Here is a 20,554-nt window from a genome sequence, read left to right on the forward strand (position 1 = left end):
GTTCATGACCAAACTCAGTAAAGACCCGTCTAAATTCCATTTAATTGATAAATTCAACAACACTTATCGTTATCTTGATGATATTTTTTCGTTAAATAATCAACAATTCTCTAATTATACTGCCGAAATTTACCCACAGCAACTTACTTTGAATTAGAACTGTTATTGACGTCTTTACACTAAATCCATTGGCTGTTGGATGTGTACTGATTGATTTTTTAGTCTAAGATACATGATTTTTTTATTAGTTATTATTGGCTTTGAAATAGCTGTCATTACTGCGAGTACTCTCAGATCTGTACTTATAGTGTCCTTTAAAATTTTTGTTGTTAGGAATGAGAGATGGATAAATACCCTGCCACGTCCGGTCTGTGTTTATATTTGATGTTTTTCTGCTTTGTATCGATCTGATGAGTTAAGCCCTTTTCAACTGATTTTTATAATTTGTTCTTATGTTGTGCTGTTACACCACTGTCCCAGGTTAGGGTTGAGCGCTCACAAACATGTTTAACCCCGCCACATTTTTAATGTGCCTGTCCCAAGTCAGGAGCCTGTAGTTCAGTGGTTGGCGTTGGTTCATGTCTATCATCTTTGTTTTTCGTTAATTGTTTTGTTATAAATTAGGCTGTTAGTTTTCTCAATTGAATTGTTTCATATTTTTCATGTTGGGGCCTTTTATAGCCGACTATACGGTATGGGTTTTTCTCATTGTTGAAGGTCATACGGTTGCCTGTAATTGCTTACATCCACTTTATTTGAATTTTGGTGGATAGTTGTCTCATTGGCAATCATACCTCATCTCCTTATTTTTATATATTATCTTGTTTGGTGTAATTCAGTCTGATATGTTGATATGTCTTACTATACTATGAACAGTTTATAAAGCATTGTGTGAATGACAATATAAGGAAAAGTTATTCCAGTAATAGCCATGTTTGATTGGTTTTGAAAATAAACGAAATGATCATGAAATACATGTATTATTCAAAACTCTTTTCCCCTATCATTACACAGTCCGTAAGAACTTATTGTCATTAAAAATCAACAAATATGTCTATAACCGACAATAAATATACACAACCAACCCTGTTGACCTTGCACAGGTAATCAAAGTCGGGATAGCACAATGTAGGAGATAACATACCAGCGATTTTCAAGCATTTTTTTTTTTTATTTTAGTGTTCATAGGTCTAAATATGGAGAACGCCGTATATGTGAATAATTGATTGATTGAATGGTGTTAATCATCAAATAATAAGTAGAGAGCGGATGAAGAACTGGACATTTTTGACAGCCCTAAAAAGAAGGATGTTTTAGGTATAGTCAGAAATAATAGGTTGATTGTATTTTTTTTTCTTCTTAACGTCCAGTGGCATATATTTCATGCATATTCATGACGATAATGTAAGTTGGATTTGGGCAGAAATTTGCCTGGTATCAAGCCACTTACGGACCCTTCAAAATGTTTTCAGAGGTCCTTCAACGAGCAGAGAGTTTTGACACCCTTCATTCGCGAGACATATAATTCAACGTTTAGATTATGCCTGGACGTGGCTTCGTATTAGTACATCCAACACAGCCAAACGGACGCCCCTTTTTAGCATTGGTTTTAATGCCGAACGGGAAGGTCAAATGGTGATCATATGTGTATACATTAGTAAACATTTTGGATATAGGCCAAAATTAAGAAATTAAACCAAGTCAGCTGCTACAGAGAAATTGGACAACGCAAACTAAATTCAGAAAGATTTTTGACATCACCTCGTGTGATTGGTTTGTTTATCAGTTGCCGCCTTGGCAGAAGTTTGAGGTTTGTGAAGTTATTCGGTAAGGTTCTGTAATTTTCAAAAGCATTTGGAAATAACGGAAAGATAACCTGGATGAATACAAGTCATACTAACTCAATTTATACTGAAGAGAGGCGAACGATACCAAAGGGAATTCAAACGCATTAGTCGAAAACAAACTGACAATGCCATGGCAAAAGACAAAAAAAAACATCAAAAGACAAACAACAGTATAAAAAACACAACATAGAAAACTAAAGACTGAGCAACACGAACACCGCCAAAAACTGCGGTTGATCTCAGACTACAGAATGGTAAACAGACCATGCTCCACATATGGCATCCGTCTTGTTGCATATGTAAGTGCAAACTCAGTGATAAGTCTAACTCGGTAGGTCACATTTAAGGAAAGACGAATGGTTTGATTGTGGTTACGACAATAAGAACATATCCGTTGTCATCTGGGAAACATATATTCCATATAACTGTCAACAAACTCATGATGGCGTCCGTAAGATTATCGAAGGGATGATTTCCACTTCACCACTTTGATTTCTTTTGTTTAATAGCTTCATTGTAATCAGCAACCCTCTATCAAGGAAACCATGATAGGAAATGCAAGTTCTGGAATATTGTATCAACTAGGAGATACATACTCCATATGCAGACGCTAGTGGAAGGTGCTACATAGAAATGGAGAGCTCACATTTGGGAATCTGAAATCATTTCTTTTTTTCTCACCCGACCCTCATTGTCAATTTCAATGTAGGTAAATATATGAAGCAGACTTAACTTTATCTGTATATACGAAAAAGCGTTTTTTGACCAAGAGTTGGAAATCTTGATACAGGTTCAGGTTTATGTAAATGAACCAAAAAAATAACCCTTACGGTTGAAATTCCATCAACAAAATCTGTTGAAATAAAGGACGCTACTGCTAATAATTCCATTTATGTTTGCAGTGGTCCCATTACCAGCACCATGTCTGAACTATCTACGAGTTCCTTTTCATGATGTCAGTTTAAATGCAGTACCGAATTGCTGACAGGTATAAAGGCACAACTAACAGAGAAAGACTATGTGTATGCTTTGTTAAGTAAACCTCACTAGCAAGTAGCACGGCCTAAAACGTCAATAGATTACACGAGATTTAGGCTCAATATATTTCGGCTCTTTGTTTAACACATTTTACAGTGAAATGTTGACAATGTTCAGATCTCTAGTTTAACGTGGACTGCCAAAGTATATAGAAAAGAGGAAGTTAAACAGTGATACAATCGGGAGGTTTAGACTTGATGTCGTCAATATTAAGATCCTGCAACACGTTTGTAGTAAATAATTTTAGTCACACTAGTGTAATAAGTATAAGAGCTGATAGGAACAGACTGATCTTTTAGAATAGGGAGGTATTTTTGATTGAATTGATTTATGATGAAGGGTGTTGCCTAAATTGATGAGATCGAGACCTTTTTCGACAAAGGAAAGTTTTAGACAAGATTGGTTCTCCGTTACATTTTTTCCAATGCAGTTGGCCTGATAGTCTGTGATGGGAAATAAACGAGATGATGGCTGCATATATAACTTGCAAAATCTTCGGTCTGAGGATTCATCTACAAATTGACAGTGATTGATGGTAAAAAAAACTGTTTCAATAAAAAAAAAATGAACAAATTTTCCCATTTAGATTTTTCATTTTTAATATTTGAATGTTTGATTTTATTTTACACCAGTTATAAGTATCTGACCCTATACTCACTAGGAACTAAATCTAAATAGTCTAGTTTGATACAAGATTACATCATAGCGAGTCTATCTAATAATTGTAAGTTAAACAAAATCTATGTCATATTACATAAATCATATGCGTAATAGAAAATAAATTTCTACAAAATCTTGTAATAAGTAAAAATATGATTGATGAATTTATTGTTTCTTGGACTTCTAAGGCAAACGCTAAGATCCGTCACTACATCAATACTATACTTGGTAATGTATACAATTCCATGTATCCAGCGTAGGTGGATGTGTGTCACATGACTCATTTCGTGGCTGATTTAACATGTTTTATTACGTCCATCGCAGTGATCCTGTATACGAGCTGTAGACGGTATAACATCTTGGATGTAATCTGCAATAAATATTGCAAAGTATTCACATGGATAATTCAGAATGTTAAAGTATGCTTTAAAAGTAATTGGTTCTGAATTCCACTCTCAATGAAATCTTCAAGTCGAACACTTAGACACAAACAAAAGAAACATATCTGCTATAAGTATATTTAAAGGAAGCAAAGGTGGTCATACCAGGAATGTTCTCAGCTAAAAATGCATTTATTTTTGTCAGAAAAATGAACCCGCCTTTGATCATTTAACTTACAAAACCGGACGGACATGACGATCTCTATATACGCAGACTCTGACGAATGGGGACAAAAATCGTACTTAACCTGCCATTAGTGGTCCAAAATATTTCATTAAAGGGGCATTAGCTACGAGATATAAAAAAAATGAATATGATTTTTTTTTTGTTCAATCATTAATGAAAGTGAAATAATATTGATTCGCTTTTAACAGCCAGTTTAGTTCTATTTTGTCAAAATAAGCTGAAAAACATTGTTGATGATTTATTCACTTGCAAGTGAATAATTCGACCTCAATGAATCCGTTTTCATGTGACCTTCAAATTAACCCATTAGCTAGAGATTGGTTACGTATGTTTTAGTCGTGTTCAACCATTGAAAGGAAAAGAATGTCAACATTGAAAGTGAAACACAGGTGAACCATTTCGTTGACTGATTCGATCCACAAAAAATCATTCTTATACAGGTAAAATCGATGATTAACTTATTTTTTTAACATATAACATGAAATCAAACAGACCTAGAAAAGTCCAATTGCACGATCGAGGTCGCTATCTATTTATATTTATTTTTATGTTAATATCGGGTTATGTGACCGTCGGCAGTCTTCGGAGGTCTTCTCGATAGATAGTTAATTACATGGCGTCTAGACTAAAATACACATGAAATGCTGATATATATTATCGAATCCATGCATTGTTAATTGTTTATTTCAGTCTTATTGTAATTTGGATATAGTTACATTTTAGTATGTTATAAATCAAATATGAGAATTTGAGTCAAATCGGTGAACATGAATTTGACAGCTTATGCCCCTTTAAAATTTCAATTAACTTTAAAAAGCGGTACTCTATTTATCATCTTAAAATATTTTTATCAAAGCCGATACTTACTTAACGTAAAGGTTTGGTGTTTTTATATTATAAATTTCACCATCAATATTATATCGAAGATTTTGCTCTTGTTCAGATGGATTATTGTCCTCTGTGACTTCAAGGTTAAAAGCTGTGACCTTGTTGTGGGTAATAAAACTAACGCTGTCAAGCTGTTCAAATAAAAAAAAAAAAATCTGAACAAATACCGAATGTAACAGTTTGATTTGTATAATTATTGAATTTTTAAAAATTGATTATAGTACCACGTGAATGTCTCATAGTCCAACGGCGTAGCTTATACATGTAGGTAAGCGTGTATGCATGAATTCTGGCGATCCAAATCGGCGGAATTTAACTCAACGATAAATGATCATCAGTTACATTGAACCGCATATTTTTATAATAAGCATCAGCTTGCCACCCCAATTTATGTCTCACTTCGCTCCTAAATGCAAACATACAATTAAAGTAGCACATCCCAAAACATCTTTACCAATGATAAATCTATTTTGCCATTTAAGATAGACTAAAGTATTTTGTTTAAAAACTACTAGTATTAAAGATAATTCACTACTTTCAAATTACTTTTTTTTTATTCGAAAATCAGAACTTGTGTATAATGGAGAAAATCGTATATGGTGTACCAATTCATGACACAAAATCGCTACAGGCACATGAAAAATCACTCTTTGAGGTAAATCGCTCTTGCATCGATTTTTTTTATCACTATAGAAGAAGAATTGATGAACGAAAAGAAAGAACTATATTCTTGTTACTTACATGTTCTTTGGTCAAATGTACCAGATTATAGAAATGTTTTATCAAATCAAAGCGTGAACATGGTGTATAGTCAAGTAAATCAAACTGGTCTTTCTTCTCTGGCTGTTCATCTTTAGGATAATCTTCAAAGTCTAGGTCATAGGTCAATGCCATTAAATTAATTAATCGTTTCTTTTGTTTAACTGAAGAAAAAAAAAATTAAGTTTGAACAAGTACATCGTACTTAATATCAGAGAGTTAGTTTGTCTATGGTGTTACAATATGTATAAACTCTCCGTCATTAAGGAAGACAGTTGACAGTATAAACACTCCGTCATTAAGGAAGACAGTTGACAGTATAAACACTCCGTCATTAAGGAAGACAGTTGACAGTGTCTTCGTCACATTGAAATCCCAGATCTTTGCGCATGGCTAGTGTGAATACGGAATAATTAATTTTGATCTTTGCTCAAAGCTAATTGAGATGTAATTTAAAAAAAAAACAAAATATCTACATTATTATATGACTATAAATTTTCTGTTTTCTCATTGGCTAAAAGCATACAAAATCCTCTTTTATAAAACATTATATTCACCACGGTAAAAATCACGAGAGGTTAATATAGATTTGAAACAGCGTCCGTGTACCAAAATATAGATATTCCAAGGCAACGTCAATGGCGTAGGTTTATGACTTCAAGTAAATTCCCGTTTTTTCTTGTTCTTCCTGTTTTCGGCGTATTTTTTCTCTTCTTATTGTTTTTGTTGTATTTTTTAGTAAACTTTATTGTAATGAATATTTCAACTTTAGCAAAATAAGCAACTGCAAAAGCAGATATATTTAGTATAAAAACAGGGCCTGAGTTTTAAAAGTATCTTGAGCAAATACTAGAAAATTGGAGAAGGATAATAAGTCATATAAAAAAAACAATTATTGACTTTTGATTTCAGTTGATACAATGTTTATCATTGTATCAACCTCATCAAAAGTCAATAATTGTATAATGTACAAGTTGTAGTGATAAAAACCTGTAGGCTTCTGTCAGCTGTACAATTACCGAGGTTAACAGTGGTTTATAAACAGACCCAACCATTTTTTTACTTTCAATATTTACTACCTGACAGATTATTTTAAAATAGTGAAGATTATACTGTCACAGATCAGCGTAAAAGAGGGACGAAAGATACCAGAGGGACAGTCAAACTCATAGATCGAAAACAAAATGACAACGCCATGGCCAAAAATAAAAAGACAAACAGACAAATAATAGTACAGATGACACAACATAGAAAACCAAAGACTAAGCAACACGAACCCCACCAAAAACTGGGGGTGATCGCAGGTGCTCCGGAAGGGTAAGCAGATCCTGCTCCACATGTGGCACCCGTCGTGTTGCTTATGTTATTACAAATCCGGTAAATAGTCTAATTCGGTAAGTCACATTCGTGAAAAGGGAGGGTATTGTAGTTACGACATAAGGAACATATCCGATATCATCTGTGAAACGGTTATTCCATAACGGTCAACCAACTCGTGATGGCGTCCGTAAAATTTACGAAGGGATGACTTCAACTTCACCATTTGGAACTCTTGGTTTAATAGCTTCCTTGTGAGCAGCAATCCTCTATCAAGGAAATCATGATAGGAAACACAAGCCCGGGAATATCGTATCAATTGGGAGATATATACTTCGTATGCAGGCGCTGCTGGAATGTTGCTACATAGAAATGGAAAGTTCACAATTGGGAAGCTGAAATCATCTCTTTTGTCGTAAAGTTTTGTTTTCAACCGACCCTCATTGTCAATTTCTAGATGTAAGTCAAGATATGAGGCAGACTTAACTGTATCTGTAGTATCCTTTATCTCTAGTTCGATGGGATAGATTCGTTCAACATAGTCACCAAATTTTGTTTTATTTAGTGAAAGTTGTGTAGATCATACTGTCACAGATCAGTGTAAAGTTGTGTAGATCATACTGTCACAGATCAGTGTAAAGTTGTGTAGATCATATTGTCACAAATCATTGTAAAGTTGTGTAGATCATACTGTCACAAATCAGTATAAAATTGTGTAGATCATACTGTCACAGATCAGTATAAAATTGTGTAGATTATACTGTCACAGATCAGTGAAGATTATACTGTCACAGATCAGTGTAGATTATACTGTCACAGATCAGTATAAAATTGTGTAGATTATACTGTCACAGATCAGTGAAGATTATACTGTCACAGATCAGTGTAGATTATACTGTCACAGATCAGTATAAAATTGTGTAGATCATTCTATCACAGATCAGTATAAAATTGTGTAGATTATACTGTCACAGATCAGTGTAGATTATACTGTCACGGATCAGTGAAGATTATACTGTCACAGATCAGTGTAGATTATACTGTCACAGATCAGTATAAAATTGTGTAGATCATTCTATCACAGATCAGTATAAAATTGTGTAGATTATACTGTCACAGATCAGTGTAGATTATACTGTCACAGATCAGTATAAAATTGTGTAGATCATACTTTCATAGATCAGTATGCAATTGTGTAGATCATACTGTCACAGATCAGTATAAAATTGTGTAGATCATACTGTCACAGATCAGTATAAAACTCTGTAGATTATACTGTCACAGATCAGTATAAAATTGTGTAGATCATACTGTCACAGAGCATTAAAAAATCATTAAGCCGGTAGAACATTGAAAACTTAATCACTGAATTGAAAGAGAGGTCTTTAATTGAAACTTCCTTCCGATAACATTTACACATACATGTATCATAAAATTGAGAATGGAAATGGGGAATATGTCAAAGAGACAACAACCCGACCAAAGAGCAGAAAACAGCCCAAGGCCACAATGGGTCTTCACAGCGAGAAAATTCCGCACCCGCAGGCGGGCTTCAACTGGCCCATAAAAAAATTCATACATGTAATTTTGTTTAGCAATTTTACCTACCGGAAACTATATTATGACAAACGTAGAGTTTACATGTAAAATACATTAACATGATTAAGTTAGAATTGAAAAAAAACACCATTTATCCATCACTCGATAATACTTTTACCTTGACAGTCTGCTTTTAAATGATGCAGTATTCCATCTCTACAAAATGAGAAAGTAATTTAGCTGTTACAGTGACAGACTCTAAACATTTAAACAATAAAACCATTCACAATGAATATTTACTACTGTACCATTTCTTGTTTGCAAATCGAATATTTCACTTATTTTTTGGTTTCTTTGGTTAAACTCAAGCATATATATTCGATAATAGAAAACAAATAAACATATTAAAACATTGTAACAAGATTTTGCGTTCAGCATCTGCGACAAATCTTTGGTTTACATGTAAAAGTATTTTAACATTTTTTTTTGGTATTCTTAAATATGATTTATTAAATGCTTCTTCTACTTTGAATTTTTGGAGGTATTTTTTATTTGTATATTTCGTTCTACCAATGACCGACATGAAAAAAAGATATACGATTGAGTATGAAACAATTAGTTAAAAGTCGACACCACCATGGCCAAAATGTTAACCCCAAAACTACTCAGAAAACTAAATATTTTACAACACAAACAACAATAAAATTCGGGACGAACGAAGGTCCTTCGTGGGGGTAAGTTGTGTATGCATCATTAAGGACACATGTTTTTCCTTCATAATGCTACGGCATGTGGCACATATCCGTGGTCATCTGTGCTTTGTGATAAATCGCATTTGCTGATAGTCCTTTACGAGGAAAAGATGACGGTATTGTTGTAATGGTTACGATTCAATGGAGTATATGCGTGGTCATCTGTGACACACATTTCCGTGCCCATAAAATTTGTAAACTAATGAAATTATTAAAGATTTTGCGGAGCAATGCCTTTGATTGACAACAAATAACCAATGTTTCAGTAGCCTCGTTGCAAATAGCAAAGAATAGACACGCAAGCTATTATAGATTGTTGTTTTGAACTCGGATATATCTACTCCTTGTGCTTGAAAGTTCTCAATTATAAAATTGTGAAAAGAAACCACATACAGAAAAATCATAAACATAAAATAAGAAATTGTGTGTACAGATGATTTCAATACAGAATAATAAGTGAATGAGGTTTACGGCTTACTTTTTTATTATGAATTGATCATGTATTTTGTGACCAGCACATGAAAACTTGCATCAACCTGGTATTGGAATCATATTGTATCCCATACATGAGACTCAATTTGCAAATTAATGTTATTTTCTCAATATCATGACAATTTTCTTTTGTTTCTAACTTACAAAAAATCATATTTGATGTCTACATTGATCTCTCTCAGGCGCTTTAGAAACATGTAGTAGAAAGGAACGGCTGTAATAAAGTATACTATGATTACAATGTCATCTAGGAGAACGGCTGTAAATAAGGTATTATATATAGTATGATTACAGTGTCATCTAGGAGAACGGCTGTAAATAAAGTATACTATGATTACAATGTCATCTAGGAGAACGGCTGTAAATAAAGTATACTATGATTACAATGTCATCTAGGAGAACGGCTGTAAATAAGGTATAGTATGATTACAGTGTCATCTAGGAAAACGGCTGTAAATAAAGTATACTATGATTACAGTGTCATCTAGGAGAACGGCTGTAAATAAGGTATAGTATGATTACAATGTCATCTAGGAGAACGGCTGTAAATAAAGTATAGTATGATTACAGTGTCATCTAGGAGAACGGCTGTAAATAAAGTATAATATTACAGTGTCATCTAGGAGAATGGCTGTAAATATAGTATAATATGATTACAGTGGCATCTAGGAGAACGGTTGTAAATAAAGTATACTATGATTACAGTGTCATCTAGGAGAACGGCTGTAAATAAAGTATAGTATGATTACCTTGTCATCTAGGAGAACGGCTGTAAATAAAGTATAATATGATTACAATGTCATCTAGGAGAACGGCTGTAAATAAAGTATAATACGATTATAGTGTCATCTACGAGAACGGCTGTAAATAAAGTATACTATGATTACAGTGTCATCTAGGAGAACGGCTGTAAATAAGGTATAGTATGATTAAAATGTCATCTAGGAGAACGGCTGTAAATAAAGTATTATATATAGTATGATTACAGTGTCATTTAGGAGAACGGCTGTAAATAAAGTATACTATGATTACAATGTCATCTAGGGGAACGGCTGTAAATAAAGTATACTATGATTACAATGTCATCTAGGAGAACGGCTGTAAATAAGGTATAGTATGATTACAGTGTCATCTAGGAAAACGGCTGTAAATAAAGTATACTATGATTACAGTGTCATCTAGGAGAACGGCTGTAAATAAGGTATAGTATGATTACAATGTCATCTAGGGGAACGGCTGTAAATAAAGTATACTATGATTACAATGTCATCTAGGAGAACGGCTGTAAATAAAGTATAGTATGATTACAGTGTCATCTAGGAGAACGGCTGTAAATAAAGTATACTATGATTACAATGTCATCTAGGAAAACGGCTGTAAATAAGGTATAGTATGATTACAGTGTCATCTAGAACGGCTGTAAATAAAGTATAATATTAATATGATTACAATGTCATCTAGGAGAACGGTTGTAAAATAAAGTATAGTATGATTACAGTGTCATCTAGGAAAACGGCTGTAAATAAAGTATACTATGATTACAATGTCATCTAGGAGAACGGCTGTAAATAAAGTATAGTATGATTACAGTGTCATCTAGGAGAACGGCTGTAAATAAAGTATAATATTACAGTGTCATCTAGGAGAATGGCTGTAAATAAAGTATAATATGATTACAGTGGCATCTAGGAGAACGGTTGTAAATAAAGTATACTATGATTACAGTGTCATCTAGGAGAACGGCTGTAAATAAAGTATAGTATGATTACAGTGTCATCTAGGAGAACGGCTGTAAATAAAGTATAATATGATTACAATGTCATCTAGGAGAACGGCTGTAAATAAAGTATCATATGATTACAATGTCATCTAGGAGAACTGTTTTGATGGAATTGTCATTCGGTCAACATATCTTTTTTTTAAATTTGGATGCGAAGAACTTTTCATATTAAATCATCATCTTGCCAAATTTTGCAAAGGCAACTCGATTTATAAATTTCATTCGTACAGCATAAATGTGTTAATCATTTCAAACTTATGATTGTTTGAGGGTTATATGTCTTTTTTGGAAAAGAGGCAGGGAGTGCTTAATTGGAGTAAAATGTTAACCAATTCATACTGAGGTATGACTAATACGGGTTTGTTTACATATTTTGCGTCAATACTGTTAAAAAGTTGGTTGTAGTTCAGAACAATTTGATTAATTGTTGTTAATTGTTTGCATTAAATGTATTATCAGTTGTTTGTGTACATTAATGGATAAGTACTATATAACAATTAGTAGTGTGCATCAACCAGGATGAGGACTCAAGACAAAAACGATACGTGTTTTCAAAATAATTAGTTTCTTGTGAACTTTCTAAAGAGTTGCTGCCAATTGTTTTCATACAGTGTGGCGCTTAATGCATTATGTAGTCCAAGAGTTATCGTTGCAAAAGAACGTCAGACTGAACCTCTTCAGTACAAGTTTGACAGACGAACAGGCGAACAGTTGAAGTTAGTAATCATATTTCTTGCCCTACTCACCTTTTGTTAAGTAATTAAGAAACCTGTTCTAATATAAAGAAGGAACAATTAAAATGTAAGCCCCAAAAATATATTAAATATCAATTATACGCATTTTTACACAAAACGAATTTACAGTAAGAACTTGTGTTCACATTAGAATCTGCATCATTAGTTCATTTTAGTTAACAATCGGCTCACACTATAAACAAATAAAAAGCATTGCTTCAAACCTATGATCCTAAATATTTTCATCCAACGAAACCTGTGTACGTCATCAGCCAAGTCCACAAATAATCCGTATGCAGCTATAAATACCCCATAACCAATCAGATCTCCGTCGTTATAATTCCCAGTAACATTACAGCATTTTTTCCTACCTACAAAAATGTATTTCGTTTGAGCGTTTACTTGACTTTTTTATTACTTTGTATTTCATGCAGATTTTCAAAATGAACACTGCTTTATGCAGATGTTCATTATACATTAGAATAATACATGAATATCAACACTTTTCCATCCTGCGTTCGGGGACGAACTTGGAGAATGGTATCTTCTTAGCATGTCCGGGAATCCGTAGAAATTACCATTGCAAAGCAAAGTTTCTAATTGTTCTCAATATGAAAAAATGTCAAGTCGCAATTAAAAACTTCCTGCCAATTCTCACGGTCTAACTACTTTTTAGAACTTACTTTTATTCATATCTATTTTCAAATTATCGTATCATTGGTGATCGTCCTCTAGTATGAATTTTCCGCTTAAGATTAATTAAATAGCATTTATATAGTATAATATGTTGTTTGATGTAAAACACTAATTACACAACGGATTGGAGAACGATTGATGTACCAATCGTAAAATGTTAAGAATTTATTGTTGTTTATCATCTTGTCAGTTGCCTTAATATATTCAATGATGAAACAAAAAGCTTAGATCTTAAAGTAAAGTCAAGACGGTCTCCAGTGTCGACTTCAGTGGTTCTCTTTAATATTACGTTAGTAACCGCTTCATGTGTTGTACACTGCATTACATCTTTCTCTTCTTCCGTCTTTTCAAACTTTTGTTACATATCACGCAGCACTTTCTCATGTTTTTTCTTTCTTTGTTTTTTTTTTTAGCTTAGTTATATTGATTCAACATTGTAAGCGATTTTCAGACCTACCATGCAACAACTTTCTGTAAATCGATAGTTTTAATCTTTACCTTTTCACTAATTTTTATAAGAACATGCCTGTGATTTCAATTGTTATTGCATGAATTCCAAAGAAAACGAAGATTACAGTATAAATTTGATATGGACCTTAATAATGATAAATTGTATAGATAGTTTTAAATCAGCAGTGGATGCTTACATCCCCAAAACATGAACTATTTGTTTGAGTTCACTCCTAACCTTGATTATGGAATTAGTCTTATATTTGCCAGATGACAATGTGTTTTAAATTGGTAATTACGTATCAGACTTTATTAGATATACTTTTCATATGAGTAAACGTCATTAAGGGCATACGATACAGTTTTGATCCCACTGTGATTTATTTACGAAAAATTGCATACAAGCTATATTTCACCTAGTCAATTCAAATATGTAATAAAAAATACACCTTCATGTGCTACTTTAAGAGATAAATGGGGGTCGAAATTTTAGACATTTATTCAAAATTTCGGGTTTTTTGACATTTCTATACTTTGGATAGACATTCCTAACTTTTTTGTTTCAAAAGATAAACAATAGCGGATTTTTGTAAAAACAATTGGAAAATCTTCTTTACATAAGTATGCTCTAAATTTGTATAACAATTCAATGGAAATAATTAATATTTATCAAAGTTTCATGATTTTAGAAAAAAAAACGGCATTTTTTGCTGTATATTTATCTTATTTAATAAAAATTCATTGGTGACTTTTTTCATAAAAATTGGTACAAATAATCTTCATACGTAATCAAACCTAATGTCCTTTTAAAAAAGAGGGGTCCATGAACTCGTTTTCTAGTTAAATCAGTCGAAAAATGCATCTTTTCCCGTTATGTCACAGTTTGACGTCGCGAAAATAACATTTTACATTAATCAACGTTTGACAATTTATAATTTCAACAGATATACCCGTCGTTTGGGAAATGCGAGTCATGGCAAAATGAATACATATTCCTAATTAGTTCTGTGTTAAGTAACAACGTTTACGGATACTTTGTGAATAAAGTTCCTGGGACGATAAAATGTCAATGTTATGCCAATTTTATTAACCGTTTACCGAAATAGCACCCCCGATTCGGATGTATAATGTGCAAGATTTCAAAAAAACATTCTGCAGGAAGAAATGTCACCCTAGCCACAAACACTGTTCAGACTCTGAGCCAATTGCTATTTCCGTGTACTCCTAAATGGTGCGTGCTTGGTGGAGACGCAGCAAAAGAGAGGCGAAAGATACTAAAGGGACATTCAATTTCACAAGTCGAAAACAAACTGACAATGCCATGGCAATAAAACGAGAAAAACAACAAACAATAGTCATCAACATACCTTTGACAATTTGTAATGTAGATGTCATTACATCTTTACATCCATGAAGAATGCCAACCAAACCGTTACCTGTGCCTGAAATATAAGAATGAAGTTCATTTTAATATGAAAATGATTAAATGTAAAATGTAATTAATAAGCTTTCTAAACTGGATATATGATGCTAAAAGGACTTTATCACATAAATTCGAAAGAGATTCATTTGTATAACTGTAACATATTTTTCAGTCTGATTTGTAATAAAACAAAAATTGTTAAATAAGTGAATCTGTATTTTCCTTGAAATATGAATTACAATAAATGATAACAAAGTAATCATACTATAATTGTTTTAATAATAAACGTATGATAATATTAGGAGTCGTAGGTGATCTATTGCAAGGCAATTAAAAATCTAGGGATGTGTAAATACTTGTCGTAGCTTTATGACCAAAACCAGGACTAAAATGGTCAACTTTGCATGAGGTCGTTTCAACTTTAGTTTATATGAAAAAAAATTATAGACGAAAAATGTATGAAATGTATATTAGAAATACTGTCTGTGGAGAAGCACTAACTATTTGGCTATAATAGTACCAGTAAGGACTAACAGCGGTAACGACCCAGTGCTAGTAAATTAGATTAAAAACTATATAAAATTGAGAAATATATTTAGCTGTATGATTCCGGGGCGCCCGTAGCGCTTTTTAAGACTTCGCCTCCATCAGGACCGCTAAACACCAAAGCTATGAAAGCCAAGGGTGAATAAATTATCAAAAGCTTAAACATACGGATTAGTCTTGTGGCAGTCAAGGCGTCCCATCCCTTTTCGTCTGACCGACCTACTTATCGGAACTAAACTAACTTATAACTAATTGAATTTGTTCTGCTTCATATGCCTTGAAAATACTTCCCAATCGACATTATTAATAAGCAGACAACACATACTTTATCCGAATGTAATTAACATTAAATGTGGAATATTTTTACCTGCAGGTATTATGCCAATAGGCAATTCCATCTTTTCTAATGTGGTGTTATGGTCATTTAAATCTACACCAGCATCGCTCTGGGTTTTCCTCATTAAAGCATTGAATATTTCCGATACAGTGCCATCTCCGCCAAGTATGACTAACCTGTTCAATTAATATTAATATAACATTAAATGTATGGTATATGAAAAACTCCTCGTTAAGGTCTTGTGATACACTTTCAAGATTTTGTCCCTTTTATTGAGTAATACAATTCAAAATAACATCCTTAAAGTCTAACATAATCATCGAAAACAGCATGACCTTACCCATCAACAGATTTGAAATCGTATGTTTCTGCAAACTCTTTTCCATGTCCAGATTTTTCAGACACTACAAAAGAAAAAAACGGTGTTGAAAAGCAACAGCATATATATGAGGGTGTGGATGAGGGTTTACAGAATAGAGAATTATGGACAAAAAATATAAAGAATAGATAAAAATGGGCCAAAAACTAAAGAATAGAGAATAATGAGGTGCTAAAATATAAAGAGTAGACAATAATGGGTAAAAAGTATAAAGAATAGAGAAAAATGGCCTAAAAATTTAAAGAATACAGAAATGAAAGACCCTCCCCCAATCCAGACCCTCAGAGATGTTGTATGATTGCCAAGGTACCAATCTCACCTGTAACATCTACCTCTATCCCTGCTAGTGTGAAAATGGGCACCACTATTTCATCACATATCTGTTTACCTCTTCTTTGCCCGCCAATAGGGTTAACAAACACGGCTAATTTCCTTGGCCTCGCAGTTGCTGAAAAAAAATCAAGTACAGTGTCTAACTTAATTTTTAGCCAAGAATAACAAAAGATTTTACAGCACATGTTAAATCAGAATCCTGTTGTGTATGGCCCATCTGGTTTTACATGTAAATATCTCTTAACAGATTTATTGGAGCCGTGACTATTTGCTGTGCCTTTATAGGCTAATATCTAAACATTGACTTGGATGGAGAGTTGTCTCATTGGCACTCATACCACATCTTATTATATCTATGAACAGTTAAGTGACTATTACGCCTCTCAAACCAGGTTATCTTTGCGGGACATACAGTAACTGTTCCTTTTCGTACGAATGACACATTTTTATTAAATATCATAACTTTCAAATTAAAATGATAAATTTCGTGCGTCACAAGCGCTTTTCTGGACTTATCCTTATAAATGCTCGAGAACAAAAGTTTATAAAGTAAAAAAGTAAAAGATTTTGGAAAAAAAACCCAAAAAACTAATCACAGATTGCAAAAAATAATATATTTTTTATAGTTTCATATACATATAAGATGGACTGGATTAATCGGTTGATTCATAATTTAAGGGAAACTACTATAGTAAGACATCTGACAGTTTCGATGTAAATAGTAAATAGTAAATAGGTAGATCTCAGTGGCGGATCCAGAAATTTTCATAAGAGGGGGCCCACTGACTGCCTAAGAGGGGCCCACTTAAGTCATGCTTCAGTGATTCCCTATATATAATCAACCAAATTTTTCCCACAAAAGGGGGGGCCCGGGCCCCTCCCCCCCCCCCCCCCCCCCTAAATCCGCCTCTGGATCTCAACTTTATAGACATGTCTTCCCCTGTCAGATTTTCTCATAGCGGTTTTCAAGATATATAATAGGCAAAACTTCCATTTTACCCCTATATTCTATTTTAATCAGTGCCATGTCGGTTGGCACGCGGGGTCATGGAATTCATTTCAAACTCGATACCATAATGATGATTATGGCCAAGTTTCATTAAATTTGGCCTGGAAGTTTCAAAGGAGAAGATTTTTGTAAAAGTTAACGGACGATGGACGCCAAGTGGTGAGAAAAGCTCATTTGGTCTTTTGTGCAAGTAGAGCTAAAAACTAATCACAGATTGCAAAATGTAACATATCTTTTACAGTTACATATACATACATACATAACTGATGGGCTGGATTACTCGGCTGATTTATTGATTCGTCTATTTGATAAACGTCCAGTAACAAGTAGTTTATGCAATAAAACATAAAACGAAGGTAGAATCTGCAAAGTGGGTCAATCAAGATAAATGTTGGGAAATTTAGACCGACAATGCCATGACAAGCATTACGTTGGATTGGATAGGAAATGAACTGCAACAGTGCAACGGGCTTTCCACGACCACTCCGAAGAGTTGTTGTAAGGGTTCTCTCACATGCAGAGATGGTGGCTCTCTCCCTTCACGAGGCATCTGATTTTACTTCTCCATTCGCACCATTCGTAAAACATGTATTTCTAATATAACAGGACCAAATGTTTTGAAAGTAAACACGAAAGTCCTAATATAAAATAAAATAATATAATTTGCTGGTTTTAGGACAATGCCCCAATAAACGAACTAGAAACGCATAGACAAAATCAAAGAGTTGTTGTAAGGGTTCTCGCAGAGAGCGTGACTCTCTTCCTTTATGAGACATCTGATTTTACTTCTCCGTTCGCACCATTCGTACAACATGTATTTCTAAACTAACAGGACCAATTTTTTTGAAAGCAAACAAGAAAGTCAAAATGAATCTGTTAATTCGTGCCATCACTGTATTGAGCGAGTTATACTGTGACCCTCATGGACTGACAGTCCACCAGCAGCGGTATCGACCTAGTGGCAGGATGACTGTATAATGACATGTATTTCTGAAATAGCAATCGATTCATCAATTTATTAAGAAAAGGGGTCCTCTTACTAGCAAACAAGAATAAATTTAGCATAAATAAGCGTACTATACCTATTTTAATGTTTTCTAATATGGTTTTTTGAAGCTGTACATATGTGCCCTCATCTGCATCAAATTCGACATATTCTTTGGTTAATCTATGATTAGGGAATGGATGATCTTGTATGTAATAAAGTCTTGATGTTCTCCTGTCACCACTAGCGTTCTCTATAGTTAAGATGTTTTCGTAGGTTATTTGTCCTAAATATTAACATAAATAATGAATTAGGAACCGAATTTTAATGTTTTTATGGGGGAGCATGGTTATTTTTTAATCAATCTGTTTGATTCTTAATTTCTTTCAGTAGGGGAAGAGAAAAAGAAAGTTTCAATGGTTCCAATTCCTTTGAAATTAAAGATAGAATAATATAACATTGAGTAAAATTATTCTTGCTCCAGTGTTTGTGAATGACAACTATTTGTGATTTATACAGAAAAGTCAGCATGGTCAGGGAGGTTTTTTAAACTGAAGGGAAGACTGTATTTTAATAGCTATACCTATATAGATATGATATACTTTGCATTAGTTTACTATAGAATATTATTATAACATTTATACTGATAGCAAAAACTAAAAGAATTTTTGAAACAGATCGCCATTTAAGATACATTATATATGTATAATATATCTTGATTTAAAATAAATTATGAAACCGACAGGAAAATGTAGAAATTAAATAAGGGGAGGTAAATCTTTTGTTTATACGACACCATTTGTACACAATTATTTTGGAACACGGATATATCATGCACGTTAGCCTTGCAAGAAGAAGTGAGATATTAAATAATTAATAACTAACTTTGTGTTTCCTTCTCATTAAATGCAATGTGTTCATCCTCAATTGTCAAAATTGACGCATTGTTAGAAATGATGACACTGAAGTTCATCTCTTTGTTGACATTAACGGATAATAACCTTTCTACACTAAGATAGATAACTCAATTTTCAATACGATTTTTTTTATCTTCTATTCAGAATTGACTATTTTTGTCATTGGAAATTAAAAAAGGATTGGTATTCCTTGGAATTATTCTGCAGCCTCTGAAACTCAAAAATAAAAAGATTTTTTCTAGGTTGCATCAATATCGTTTTCTACACATGAATTGATTGATTGGTTAATTGTCCTTTTCTTTAAGTCCACTGTAATACAGAAATAATTCCTGCATGATCCTGCACCAAACTGAGTCCTAAAATATCACAATATAAGACTTCGTAGGTCCATATCGTTTGCATTCAACGTTTTTTACCGGATTTTTTTTATTATCAATGCTGAGGTCCATAACGTTGAATGCAAACACGTCTTATATTATAGGGCTAATTTCATGCATATGCAAGACGAGAACAAGTTGGATAATCAAAATATGCTAGTAGGTTCTGCAGTTTAGACTGACGGAGGTAAAGGGTGGGAACTTTTATAGACCTTATCGCTATTTGGAAATCTGCGATACTTTGACCCGAGAATTTGCGACACTTGAACTATTGACGTCATACAACAATCACATTAATTTTGTGGCTTCAGCAATGGTCTCTTGTGACGTCAACACTTATGGGAACGTCCGTGATCTCCTGTAATGGCGGACAAATAACGATAAGGTGTAGATCTCTGTCAATAAACAATTTCGACTCACTGCAGGCCACGTACGAACCGCTTACAGCCAACAGAGTTGTTGCAAGAGTATTGTAACGTGCATATCATCATCGGTGTCTTACTACACAAGATGGAGGCTTTGTGAATACGCTCCCTGCACAGTGAAAATAAACGAACGTCCCACTTTTACATTGTGTTATATTTTAAATTTCAACATTTTAAAAATCTTGACCTTATCTTGTAGAAGCAGTTGCTGAATTTATTGTATATATATACAGTATTTAAAAAT

At 33.4% G+C, this 20,554-nt stretch overlaps 1 protein-coding gene and 1 long non-coding RNA gene across 6 annotated transcripts; one reads left to right on the top strand and one right to left on the bottom strand.

Moving 5' to 3' along the window:
* Window positions 1-3,466: 3,466 nt before the first annotated feature.
* LOC127734030 (uncharacterized) lies at window positions 3,467-19,600 on the bottom strand. Of its 2 annotated transcripts, XM_052243587.1 has the most exons (12): window positions 19,477-19,600; window positions 18,689-18,877; window positions 16,584-16,712; window positions 16,226-16,289; window positions 15,916-16,061; window positions 14,947-15,021; window positions 12,658-12,804; window positions 10,064-10,133; window positions 8,854-8,891; window positions 5,802-5,983; window positions 5,040-5,191; window positions 3,467-3,915 (listed from the first exon to the last, which is right to left on the bottom strand). In XM_052243587.1, the coding sequence occupies exons 1-12, from the start codon at window positions 19,562-19,564 to the stop codon at window positions 3,855-3,857; spliced, it is 1,341 nt and encodes a 446-aa protein (XP_052099547.1). In that variant the 5' UTR covers window positions 19,565-19,600; the 3' UTR covers window positions 3,467-3,854. The 2 variants fall into 2 exon arrangements, with proteins under 2 accessions (XP_052099547.1, XP_052099548.1); XM_052243588.1 differs by lacking the exon at window positions 12,658-12,804.
* Window positions 10,132-11,348, top strand: LOC127734031 (uncharacterized). 4 transcript variants are annotated; one of them, XR_007997361.1, is made up of 4 exons: window positions 10,132-10,380; window positions 10,427-10,518; window positions 11,121-11,258; window positions 11,305-11,348. It is a non-coding gene; the product is annotated as an uncharacterized LOC127734031 (long non-coding RNA). The 4 variants fall into 4 exon arrangements; XR_007997358.1 differs by lacking the exon at window positions 11,305-11,348 and having other exon boundaries at window positions 11,121-11,296; XR_007997359.1 differs by lacking the exon at window positions 11,305-11,348 and having other exon boundaries at window positions 10,132-10,288; window positions 11,121-11,296.
* Window positions 19,601-20,554: the final 954 nt, after the last annotated feature.

Source organism: Mytilus californianus, unplaced genomic scaffold, assembly GCF_021869535.1.
Source record: "Mytilus californianus isolate M0D057914Y unplaced genomic scaffold, xbMytCali1.0.p SCAF_3, whole genome shotgun sequence".
In the NCBI taxonomy this organism is placed as follows: Eukaryota; Metazoa; Mollusca; class Bivalvia; order Mytilida; family Mytilidae; genus Mytilus; species Mytilus californianus.

Coding starts and splice junctions, on each gene's coding strand:
- LOC127734030 (XM_052243587.1), bottom strand. CDS start 19,564: ATGAACTTCAGTGTCATCATTTCTAACAATGCGTCAATTTTGACAATT. Junction 10,134..12,657: donor GAAAATATTTAGGATCATAG/GTTTGAAGCAAT, acceptor ACTTTATTACAG/CCGTTCCTTTCTACTACATG. Junction 8,892..10,063: donor GACATCAAATATGATTTTTT/GTAAGTTAGAAA, acceptor CTCATTTTGTAG/AGATGGAATACTGCATCATT.